This window comes from Amphiura filiformis, chromosome 19, assembly GCF_039555335.1.
Source record: "Amphiura filiformis chromosome 19, Afil_fr2py, whole genome shotgun sequence".
Taxonomy (NCBI): Eukaryota; Metazoa; Echinodermata; class Ophiuroidea; order Amphilepidida; family Amphiuridae; genus Amphiura; species Amphiura filiformis.
Window position 1 is genome coordinate 11,805,872 of NC_092646.1, and position 12,945 is coordinate 11,818,816.

The 12,945-nt window shown below is 38.1% G+C and overlaps 1 protein-coding gene across 5 annotated transcripts; it reads left to right on the plus strand.

The window, feature by feature from the left end:
* Positions 1-61: 61 nt before the first annotated feature.
* On the plus strand, positions 62-12,711 carry LOC140140920 (all trans-polyprenyl-diphosphate synthase PDSS2-like). Of its 5 annotated transcripts, none has more exons than XM_072162678.1 (7): positions 62-256; positions 7,303-7,881; positions 8,521-8,652; positions 9,365-9,827; positions 10,358-10,513; positions 11,916-12,064; positions 12,106-12,711. In XM_072162678.1, the coding sequence occupies exons 2-7, from the start codon at positions 7,355-7,357 to the stop codon at positions 12,107-12,109; spliced, it is 1,431 nt and encodes a 476-aa protein (XP_072018779.1). In that variant the 5' UTR covers positions 62-256; positions 7,303-7,354; the 3' UTR covers positions 12,110-12,711. The 5 variants fall into 5 exon arrangements, 4 of the variants coding, with proteins under 4 accessions (XP_072018779.1, XP_072018780.1, XP_072018778.1 ...); XM_072162679.1 differs by having other exon boundaries at positions 12,230-12,711; XR_011857333.1 differs by having other exon boundaries at positions 63-256; positions 11,916-12,354; positions 12,392-12,711.
* Positions 12,712-12,945: the final 234 nt, after the last annotated feature.

Sequence of the window (12,945 nt, forward strand, 5' to 3'; positions counted from 1 at the left end):
ATTTTTAGTAGTTGATCCCTTAAGTACAATATGCGCTATCAATTAGGTAAATGGACTACGAGCTAAATTTAGTTATTTGCCCAGCCATGCAACATTTTTCGTGTGAAGAAATCATGAAATGCGACTCTTAAACGTTGTAAATTCGATGTTTTGAATGAATGAGCAGTGTAAGTTAAACTCCCTGCTAAAGTTGTCAGATTTCTCGATTTCTGGATGACGTTGTTAAGCATTTAACCTCAGTAGTCGGGCGGCGGCGGTAAGCTTATAATTAAGTAGATCTGAGTCTGAGATTATATAAATACATGCCCGGGGGGGAGGGAGGAGTATGTGATTTTTTTTCAGATACATGATGTTGTCATGTACAAGTATAAACAAGGAATGCCTTACTTAGCAAAATAAGCAAATGGTACTACTGGAAAGAGTAGGTATGCCAGGTGAATTCAAATTTGCCATCAAACTGCATCATTTTATATATCAAATTAAAGCCCTCCTTGAGTAAAGAAAGCCAACACTGAAAACCTTTTTGTCATAGCACTTTCCGTAGCAAAGTTACATCTTGTCATGAAGATTGACTTTCATCAAAAAGATTCTGCTAGCAAAATTCCCCAAAACAGCATTACGGGGGTGTTTCTAGATCTTAATTAGGTATGTGAGCATTCCTTACCTGAGCATGCGCAATATTCAGCATAGGGAAATCGCGCACCCGGCGCCATTTTGAAAATTTATTACCGGTAGTAAATTTTACGGCGATGTTTTTGAAAAAAAAATTTGGGGGAATTAGATCGAGTTAAAAACAGTTCCAAAGCTTACAAGGTCAAGTCAAAAGGTTGAACTTGATCATAACCCGGAAGAGGTCAGATGATTCGCACATGGTCGCGGCAAATTTTGGCGACTTTCTAGTGGGTTTGAAAGTGACGATTTTGATCTAATTTTTTTCGGAAATTACTCTCCAAATATCTAAATAACGGAGTTGAGCGGTAAGTTAAATGGAGCACGCGGTGAATAAAGGTAGTTTTTGTACAGAAAATGTTTGGTTTGATGAGATTGGATGGATGCCTTGCGCAAAAAGTGAGTGAACTGGGGACTTTGTGTAGTACGACCGGCGACTTTTGCCAGTGAGTGAACATGTTTAACCCGGCATGGTTTATATACTAATTGAATGGGCTCATGCTGTGGATGCTGGGATAGATTCTCATTCTGTGCCGACTATGAGTCGGGGGAAGAAGCAAATTTGGACCTTTCCTATTCCTATCCCATCATGCATAGCGCTAGCAGATTTTTGCTATGATAGATGATGAATGACTGTGCGCACATCGGGTATGATGGGGGGGCGGACACATGCCGCTTTTTTTGGCCATTTTCCTATTTGATTTTCTAAATATTCAAATTGATGGGGGGACGTACTCCTATGACGCCACGTCATGTGGGGGGGTAACTTGAGCAGGAGTGACCCCATTCTGATGATCAAGTGAACTGGCCCTCGAGTTTCCGCAATGATCTTCGGAATAGGGAGCATGCGCCAGCCAGTGCTCCAAAGGGTGCCTGCTCAAAGACAAAACTTAAGTTGGGGGAAGGGGGTGGGGGGGTTCATACTTGAGCAGGAGTGACCCCATTCTGATGATCAAGTGAACTGGCCCTCGAGTTTCATAATGATCTTCGGAATAGGGAGCATGCGCCAGCCAGTGCTCCAAAGGGTGCCTGCTCAAAACATTTTCCTGGGGAGGGGGTGAACGCATCAGCTAGTGCTTATAATAATTAAACATTTTAAAGGGTGCCCCCCCCCCCCTTTTGTATCAGTGAAAAGGTGTACTCGGGTGGGTAGTATCAAAACCGTGAGTTTTTCAATGACAAAAAAAAAAAAATAAGACACTTCAACACAAATTTAATCTTTTTGAGTACCGTAAGTTTTTCTTTATTTTTGCATAATTTGCTGTTGGTCCTCACTGTGGTTTCCCAGGGACTGCCTTTTGAGGAGAGCGAGAGCAATCGCTCTCTACTGCTCTCCTTATATCGGATATAGGAGAGTGATTTTTAGCTTTCCTTAGTTGACCATTCTCTCATTACATTTTATTGTAAATGTTCTAAACAGCTCTTGAAGGCTCTAGAAGAGCTATTTAATGCCCGGGTTTAATGCTCTCCTGCAAATTCCAAAAGACAGTCCCTGGTTTCCATCCTCTGTCAAAGCTGGAATCTGCATCAGAAAACAGAAATAAAACAAAATGTTACTCATACATGTTCATTTGTATATTAGGGGCTATCATTTTCATGGGCTTCCAAATTTACAAAAGTCAGCATCAATAAAATTGCGACCCCCCTATTTGGCAACAAAATTTTATGACCCCCTCCCCCACCACCCACTGATACACCTTACATGTACCCCCTGAAGAGGCTAAAATTGTATTCAGTCTTTTTGAATAAGATAAACACACTATCTGTGGTCATCTTGCGACTCCCTACATTTTGGTCATCAGCAATTTTATGACCCCCCCTACTTTTCTTTCCAAAAAATTATGACCCCCCTGTATATTGGACCCCCCCTTCCAAAGAAAATGATAGGCCCTTATGTTCACATCAATGCAAATTCAATCAATCTAGGATTACATTTACAGTTCAGTAACAGTAAATAGCAAGACAGTGCTTGTTTCTTAAAATTGTGTACTCACAATGCACAGTATAGGCCTATTTAAGCATTTTAATATGTGCATGCACAAAAAGTTTGTACTGGAAATTGGCTGAAAAATTGAGACATTCAAATTAGCATATCTCCGCAACCACATGTCGTATGACATTCATTTATGCCTCATCAGTTTTCTTTCATTTAGCTCTTTAATATGAGATTACTTTGATGAGAATCCAAAAAAGTTCTTTTTTTTTTTGTATTATACATGTACCTATCTTAATCTTATGACGATAGCACCTTTTTTTTAATGGAACTGCTATCAAAATCTCTCTGAAATTCCATGTGCGAGTCTCTCATCACCAAAAAAAATCATATATTTGGGTCAAGTGAAGTATAGACAACATATTTATGAAGGTTTCCTTCTTAAAAAGGTTCTTTTTAATTTCAATGTAAATTTGTATTGCCGGTTTAGGCCATTTTGACTGACTAACAAATGTGTTAACCGAGGTTTCCCTGTCATACCTAGAAAGAGCCGCTTTCCTCTAACACACTCGTCACGTATGTCACGACGCGGCGCGGCACGTCATGTTGGTCGGGTTCAAAAGGTTCAAATTGTGATATCCCAGGTGGCTCAAATATGCTATGATAATGATTTTTAAAGCTTAAACACATAAATTGTTCATAAAATCTTCGAAGCTGTTGTATCTTTTTGTCCTTAATATACCGCAATTACGGAACTCATTTATTATGCGATTACGGAGGTCATAATGTACGATCTTATAATATGAATTTGGTGGTGTTTTTTTTTCAAACTTGATTTTTGGCATATTTGTAATGTTTACACATGTCATACAACTTGCACCTAAATGGAATCAGCCAAATTTGTTGTGTTTGTAGGTAAACAGAGCAAAGTTCGACATAAAGTCATAATTCAAGAATTATGACTTTATGTCTTCCTATAGAACTGCGTGTTAAACGGCCAAAATAACAAGCAGTGTTTACCTCGTTATTTCAGCTCAAAATGGACAGAAACTATTCCCGATAATTATTACTAGTATTATTTCAGCACTTTGAGTATAAAGACAAATTTAAAATTTGAAGGAAATTGTACATTAGGCCTAAGCCCGTCTCCCAAATGGACACACCAACAAATCTCTACATTCACTATAATGTTATGTAATTTGACCTTTACCAAATTCACTGGTAAGGTAAAATAAGCTTGTTAACTAGTGCAAACTTCTGTCTAAATCCGGCTATGCGACACTCAGATTAGGCCCTTCGCACTTGATTATTAGTTTCCTGTTTAAGATTTTGAAAAAGGGATGAGGTTACTTTTAATTATTAATTATTAATTGTCTCGAGACATCAGGAAAACACAACACCAAAGCAATGATTAGACTCCGCATTGCCCTCCCGATCATGAGGACCATTTATTAAGCTATTTATGACCATTCAACAATTTTATATTCATATACATAAATATAATTGAGATAAATAATGATAAATAATGATAGATTTCATAATATAATAATAATATAATAATCATAGCACTTTCATAGCAGTTAAGACATAATATAAATAGTTATTTATCTTCCAATAAATATTATTAATAACACAATACAAGAATTATTGGAAAAATGTGTACAACAAGCCAACCATATAGGCTGGACATGCAAGAATTGACTTCTGTATCACATTTAACCAAATTTCATCTTAAGCAAATACAGATACCTCTTTGGATCAAACAGAGGATTGAATTGGAAAACAATATTTATAACGCAATTATTAAATAAACAGAAATCTCCAAAAGAAGAAACAATGCCAACTCTATCAATGAATTAAATCTTTAAATCCCTATATAAGCTGGTAATTATTGAAAAGTGAGCCAAAATTTACTATAAAATAATATTAATAAATGAAATAATCCACTGACAAAAACAATCAAGCCAAAAAGATACTTCAAATAAGCATAAATTACTCTTACATAAAGCGTAGTAGAAAGTGGAGACAATCTACTGATGAGATTCTTCAGGATTTGAAGAAACTCCAGACAAAGCAGCATAGTAGAAAGTGGAGACAATCTACTGACGAGATTCCTCAGGATTTGAAGAAACTCCAGACAACGCAGCGTAGTAGAAAGTGGAGACAATCTACTGACGAGATTCCTCTCAGGATTTGAAGAAACTCCAGACAAAGCAGCATAGTAGAAAGTGGAGACAATCTACTGACGAGATTCTTCAGGATTTGAAGAAACTCCATACAAAGCATTTATTAAGCCAGCACAAAGCGTAGTAGAAAGTGGAAACAATCTACAGACGAGATTCTTCAGGATTTGAAGAACTCCATACAAAGCATTCATTAAGCCAGCACAAAGCGTAGTAGAAAGTGGAGACAATCTACAGACGAGATTCTTCAGGATTTGAAGAACTCCATACAAAGCATTCATTAAGCCAGCACAAAGCGTAGTAGAAAGTGGAGACAATCTACAGACGAGATTCTTCAGGATTTGAAGAACTCCATACAAAGCATTCATTAAGCCAGCACAAAGCGTAGTAGAAAGTGGAGACAATCTACAGACGAGATTCTTCAGGATTTGAAGAACTCCATACAAAGCATTCATTAAGCCAGCACAAAGCGTAGTAGAAAGTGGAGACAATCTACAGACGAGATTCTTCAGGATTTGAAGAACTCCATACAAAGCATTCATTAAGCCAGCACAAAGCGTAGTAGAAAGTGGAGACAATCTACAGACGAGATTCTTCAGGATTTGAAGAACTCCATACAAAGCATTCATTAAGCCAGCACAAAGCGTAGTAGAAAGTGGAGACAATCTACAGACGAGATTCCTCAGGATTTGAAGAAACTCCAGACAAAGCAGCGTAGTAGAAAGTGGAGACAATCTACTGACGAGATTCCTCAGGATTTGAAGAAACTCCAGACAAAGCAGCATAGTAGAAAGTGGAGACAATCTACTGACGAGATTCCTCAGGATTTGAAGAAACTCCCAACAACGCAGCGTAGTAGAAAGTGGAGACAATCTACTGACGAGATTCCTCAGGATTTGAAGAAACTCCAGACAAAGCAGCATAGTAGAAAGTGGAGACAATCTACTGACGAGATTCCTCAGGATTTGAAGAAACTCCAGACAACGCAGCGTAGTAGAAAGTGGAGACAATCTACTGACGAGATTCTTCAGGATTTGAAGAAACTCCAGACAAAGCGGAGAGTAGCATAATTTGACATACTTTTATTGAAGCATCTTTGACAAATGAGATAACTGATTTACCCTTCCAGCTACTGGGAGGGTGGGTGGGATTTTTTGGTCCAGCATGATCGAGGGAGCAAATGCAAGTGGCTTACAAAGAAAGGTGTGAACACAACAAAAGAAATGGAATTAAAGCAGAGACCTGATTGGCTGCACCCCACTAAAGTGCCATCTGAATGGCCAAGAATCTGGGATTGTTGCTATAACAACACAACAACTCCTACATCATTCCAATACCATGACCCAAATCAATAGCATAAACTTTCAAGAGGACTTGATATGGCTCAAGTGGAACTGATAGGATAATTGTCCAGACTTGGCTGCACATGAATGCCCAAGTTTCCCTGATGCTGAGACAATCTGGTTTTTAAAAGATTTTCAACTTTGAAAAACGTCATTATCTTTTATTTTCTTTATTTGGTTTGAACTATTAAAAGCAACTATCGACTCGTTTTGACTAGGGCAGGCATTTAATTATTTCGTTATTGTTATTTTGACGAGTGTGTTAGAGGAAAGCCCTAAAAACAGCTTTAAAATGACACCAAAACCCAGGGTCGAAAAAGTGGGGGAATGGGAATGGCATGGTCCATGGATGATGAATGATGAACACCCTGCTGTATCTCAGTTAGGAAACATAACTCATCCTTTCATGTAGTTTTTTTGAAAGCCTACATTTGTACAATTAATGAATTCATTACCTGCAGTAGTTAAGGTCAAGCCCAAAGTTGAAACCGGAAGTTACACATTTCTAATTTTGAGCATAACTTGTTTTTACCTCAATTCATGGAGCATAACTGATTAAGAATGTTTGGATGATGGGCCTCAATCACACGATGTAAGGTAGAAAAATGATGTGCAAAAGAGACTAAAGGAACACCGGAAACCACACAAACTTGTTTGCCGGGAAAGTGGATCAGATGACCATATCAGTCATACAGCATCAGGTCTGATGAAATCCTCCGATATGTACGATGAAATATTGTAGGGAGTAAAAAATTGGTTTCATCAAACAAAACCCAAAATGTTTAAGGTGGTACTACACCCCTGACCAATTTTGTGCCTATTTTTGCATTTTTCTCACAATTATAGCGCATTGGTGACAAGTAATAGGGGCAAGGACTACAATTACTGCACTAGAAATTTTATTTCAGCACAGACAATAGTTGTGGAGTTACAGTCAAAAATGAGGGAAACCAATATTTGATCAACTACTATTTGAGTCACTGAAATTCCAGTGTAGTAACTGGATTCCTTGCTCCTATACATAACTTTTGTTACCAGTGTGTTACTAGTTTTTGAGAAAAATACAAAAATAGTCACAAATTTATCAAGGGGTGTAGTACGCCTTTAAGAAAATGTTTTACATACAACAGACCACACACCTTTAAAATACTGGTATTCTGTTTTCTCTTTTCAGCTTTTTACAAGTTTTAAGCAGACTGAGATTCACACACAACTTAATATTGAGAATGAATGTCAAGACATTGACGCAGAGATGCATGACTTTATCCAAGTCAAGAATGAAAAGTTTGGCAAACCATCGGAGACTAGACTCTATCTGTCATAATGTGTGTATATCAGTAAGGACTGTCAGTACAGAAAGTCGTTGTACTGTGCGAAAGAGGACACACTCTATACAGCAATGTATTACCGCCCAGTCACAGCTGAGAACTTTCTATTCATGCCAACATGTGCCTATCATAGGCACTTCCAAACTTGCAACTTTTGAATCGAAAACTCCATCAAAACCTGCTCATCAAGATACTACATACCAAACATGCAGACTCTTTCACAAGTCACCAAGTCATCAACTTAACCTTTTTGGTGGATCATCAGAGAGCACCTGGTCTAGCGCTATATCAGAGGCTGAGAAGCTTGTTGGTTATCCAGCTTCTTTCATGAGTCTACGGTACTTGCTGAGCGACGAGTTAGCTAATGTTGCCCTTCAAGCCAGAAAACTGGTGGGAACCAAACATCCACTTTTGAAAATGGCAAGGTAGGTCGCCCATATATGGTGAAAGGTAGACTATGGAACTCAGTCTTCAGTGATATTCAGTGTTTTATCTGTTGACCTTTTGATGACTATCATGTGAAGACTGATACATGTACATCCTCCATGTAGCAGTTTCAGAAAAAAGGTAGTATTTACTGGGCCAGAAGCTATCTTTTGAGTCTTTTCAAGACCACTGAAGCATGGTCAAGGTCAATGCTTATTAAGCAGGCACCCATGCTTTTTTACCCTGTGGTTGTCCAGTTTTGGCTCATTTTAGCTCCTGATCCAGGCACACTTAATATAAGGCCTGGTCAAGGACACTCGTCATGCAAATTGAAAGACTTGTGGATTGAGGCCAATATAATGTCAAAGGGTTATGATACACACATTTTTTTGTGCTTCTGCTACCTGCTTTATGCCACTTCAGACTTCAGAGCAATGACTGGATTAAAGGGTGTGTCTTTTACTTTCTTTACTGCCATTAGTGCTGTCATTGAAATGTTTTTTGTCTTGTCGACATGTTGGACAATTTATTGACATGTCAACAACATTGCAACATAATTAATTATGCTGAATGTACTCCTAATTGAACTAATTGTTTGCTAAGTACTACTCTTCCTTTGTCCCTCTTTATTACTCCAGGAACTTTGTATATGATGGCAAACACAGTCTTCAAACTCGTGGTTTGATTGTGTTGTTAATATCTAAAGCAGCAGGCCCATCTGAAGAAGAACCTAATAACACTCAGGAGATGGTCAGCGGAATATACCCAAGGTAAGAACCTACATGTAATAACACCGACAAGGAATGGTCAGCGGAATATACCATAACCACTCGGGTATAAGCCCACCCCCTAGATATGCAGATTTCACTTCAAAAATGGGGGTGGACTTATAACCGGGGAGGAGCTAGTACTTGAATTTAAAAAAATAATATCAATCATCCCCATTTGTATATGCCTGAAGTACCCGTATTTTGTATCATCTATGTCAATTTTTAAAAATTTTAAGTATGGAATGTTAATTATCAACTGATATTTTTTATACTTGTTCTTAAATGTGAGAGAAAAGCATTGATTTGATTTAAGAACTTGGCCAAAATTACAAATGGGCTTATACCCGAGTGCACCCTTGTTCCCAGAATGTTTTGAAAAATAGGGGGCGGGCTTATAGCCGAAGGTGGGCTTATACCCGAGTGGTTACAGTACCCAAGGTAAGAACCTAATAACACTGACAAGGAATGGTAAGTGGAATATACCTAAGGTAAGAACATAATAACACTCAGTGAACAGTCAGCGGAGTATATCCAAGATAAGTGGCACGTGCTTTTGTAAATTTTGCAAGTGTGAAGAGGGACTTTGTTGACCCACACATAAACATACATGTAAACCAAATAATTTTTGTTGCTATATGTTGAAAGTATAATTGCAGGTGACAGATGTATTAATGTATTTCTCTCTTTTTCTTTATCTTCTCCTCTTAACCAGTCAGAGAGCATTAGCAGAGATCTCTGAGATGATACATACAGCTTTCTTGGTTCACAAAGGTGTCGTGAACCTCAAAGATATCCTGCCATCTGACGGACCATTTAAAGTCATGGAATTTGGAAACAAAATGGCCGTTCTGGGCGGAGACTTCCTATTGGCCAATGCCTGCACTGGGCTGGCACAGTTACGCAACACCAAGGTCGTCGATCTCATTTCACAGGCTATTGGTCATCTCACAGAGGCAGCCTTCATGGCGGGATTCGCAGAAGACAACGGAGGGAGTCGTCCAAAGCGCAGGTTGCCGTACGGTGTCGACATGTCCGATTGGAGCAAATACGCATATCTGTCGTCTGGGAGTTTGATTGCACAGAGTTGTAAAGGGGCGCTGGCATTGGCAGGACATGGGACTGAGATGCAAGAGATGGCGTTTGATTATGGAAAAAACATGGCAATAGCACAGAAGGTAGGGAAATAGTCATCTGAGCATTATGGGTAAAATTAACTAGGGTTGGTAGCGGCCGGGGCAAGAAACAAAATTGGTGCCCCTACCCGCCCAAACCCCACCCAAGAATTTTCAATTCTTGAAACAATTGCGGACACAAATTTTGGACAAATAAGGCCTGCACTAATTAATTTTGGTTACTAGAAGTTGAATATTGGTCTTAAAATGTTCTTTCAATTGATTCTGTGCTGAAATACGCGTGAAGCAAATCAACACTTTGATTCCTCTGGGAAATGCACTATAACATCCAAAATTTATTTATTATATTATTTAAAGTGTTTGCCTACAAGCTTCTATGTATAAATATTTAAAGATAACATTATCTGCTTTTTGTTGGAACTTGATGTTGGTGGCGCTGTTTTGGAGTTGGTCGTAAGTGTGCAGTAGAAAGGGATATCTGTTGAATGTGTTGGCCCCCCTTTTTCCAAATACAGATTATGCTTGGTTTGTTTTCATTGTTTACATAATGATTTGACTACTGTTGATTTCAGCTCCATAGTGAGATTCAGCCTTTCACAGCACGTGGTTCAAGTGAGTTTGGTCTGATGTCAGCACCAGTATTACTACACATGGAATATCACAGGGATACACAAGCATCAGGGTATGATGATGAGACATGGAAACACAGCAGGGTAGATGTAAAAAAGGTGGGTACATTGCCCAGTCGTCTTAGGGTATTTAAATAAAGGCACTTAATTTAATGCCCACGTGACCAGATGGGTGCTGACATAACAGCGTCTAGACAGGATGTCTGGAAAAGTGACCTTTGGCACAGCGGGTGGTCTTCCTGTGTATTTCAATTGGAAACGCGGGATGCATGTCCAAATTTTCTAGCAAATTTGTCATTTTTTTGCAACTTTTGTTGTATTATTGTAAGAGTTTCCATCGATAACTTTTTTTTTAGTCCGAAACAGAATCCCCCAATGTATAATTAAATTTTCAGCAATTTTAATGATAATTGTCTGACAAATATCTCTTAGCATTGTAGCACAACTACTGATCACTTGGTGGTCTTGGTATGGTGCCGCCCATGGGTCACGTGGGCATTAAATTTAGTGCGTTTTATTTAATACCCTATGGTAACTGTTGCCCTTGTGGGGTTCTTGATTTTGGATTTGGTGAGGATGCATTGCTGAGATTACAAAAATTGATCCCACAATTTGACAAAAAAAGAAATCAAACTTACTAATTTTCTGGGCTCAAAGAAATCCACAATAATGTGTATAAATTACAAAAGGGAAGAATTCTGTAGCATGAATTACAGCAGTACAAACAAAACTGTGTTGAGAACGCCATCCTGGGAACAAAACAACCTGGATAACAACCAGATTTATGTGGCCAGGTTTGTCCATTTTACAAACCTTATTTGTGAATCCATCTTAAATATGGACTATGTAAGGCGAAATAAAAAAATAAACATGTTTCACGTCCCCTCCCGCTTCCTTTTTGGAGCTTTCTTCAATTTTTTTTTTTTTTGAAATTCAGTTATAACTTTTCATAAAATATGTCTAGGAAGTAGAGATGCTTTCTATAGCCCTGCTAATATACAAGAAACACTTTTGGAAGGTTTTGAGATAATTAGAGGGGGCCTACCTTTCAGAACAACAAATAAAAAGAGGCCTCCTCCTTTTTCCAGGCATTACTGTGTATGCTAAAGCATCTCTAATTATGGGTATTTACACCGATTTTGAGATAAAAAATAAAAAATAAAAAGCCCCCTCCTCCTCCTTTTTTGCAAAAATCCGGACGTGAAACATGTTTTTTATTTTACTTGGCCTAATTTTGAGAAACCTGGATGCAATGTTCATCATCATCATCATCATCAGTCGGCTTTCTCCAACTATTGCGATCTTGGGCAAGCAAAACAATTTTGTTTGGCTGCAGCATCACTTCAGTATCTCTCAGGAGGTGCTGGACATACTGTAAGTGCAGTGTGCACAGCCATCCCGATTTCCTCTTCACATGTGATGGAATATAAAGGGCATATTCTTTTACAGGCTCTTAATGTGTGAGATAAATTGAATCTATTTTGTGTGTTTTATATTTCAGCTCTACCAGGAGATATGCAGCAGTCCAGCCATGGAAAGAGCTCAAGAACTATGTAGTGATTATGCTCAAAAGGCAATGAATGCAATAGCCTCTTTTCCTAGTTCAAAAGCCAAACAGGCTCTTATAAACATGGTTAAAGCGGTCAGTAGGTAACAATCAGTTAATTAAACATGGTTAAAGCGGTCAGTAGGTAACAAACAATCAGCTTGGACATGATTAAGTAGTCAGTAGGGAGCAAACAATCAGCTTGAACATGGTTAAGTAGTCAGTAGGAAGTAAACAGTCAGCTTAAACATGGTTAAAGTGGTCAGTAGGTAACAATCAGTTTAATTAAACATGGTTAAAGCAGTCAGTAGGAAGTAAACAATCAGCTTAAACATGGTTAAAGTGGTCAGTAGGAAGTAAACAATCAGTTTAAACATGGTAAAGTGGTCAGTAGGTAAAAACAATCAACTTAAACATGGTTAAAGTGGTAGGAAGCAAACAATCAGCTTAAACATGGTTAAAGTGGTCAGTAGGTAGCAAACAATCAGCTTAAACCTAGTTATAGCAGTAAGTAGGTAAACAGTTTGGAATCCAAGAAGTTCATTCCAGGTTAATGTTGGAATATGAAAAGAAATATGTGACCAGCTCCAACAAAACCCGGAACAAGTCACCAGACATGTTTTTGCTTTCTAGGCCTTTAAAGATGACATTCCCATAGAAAATCAAATTTTTGAATTCTTACTTTCATGGTATTTGACTGTGGGTGTAAGTGGCCTTTCAAATCCTTGAAAGTACTAAAGCAGTATTCAGACTTTTTTATTATCGTACAATATTGTATGCAACATATCTCGTTGTTTAATCTATTGCCATTCTATTTCCAGTAATGTTTAAGTTCTAACGAATGTTTGATGACGTAAAATCGATAATATATTTCTACTAGATATTACATGTAACTTATTATCGATTTTTCATCATTAAACATTCGTTATAACTTAAACATTACTGGAAATAGAATGGCAATAGATTAAATAACGTAGATATGTTG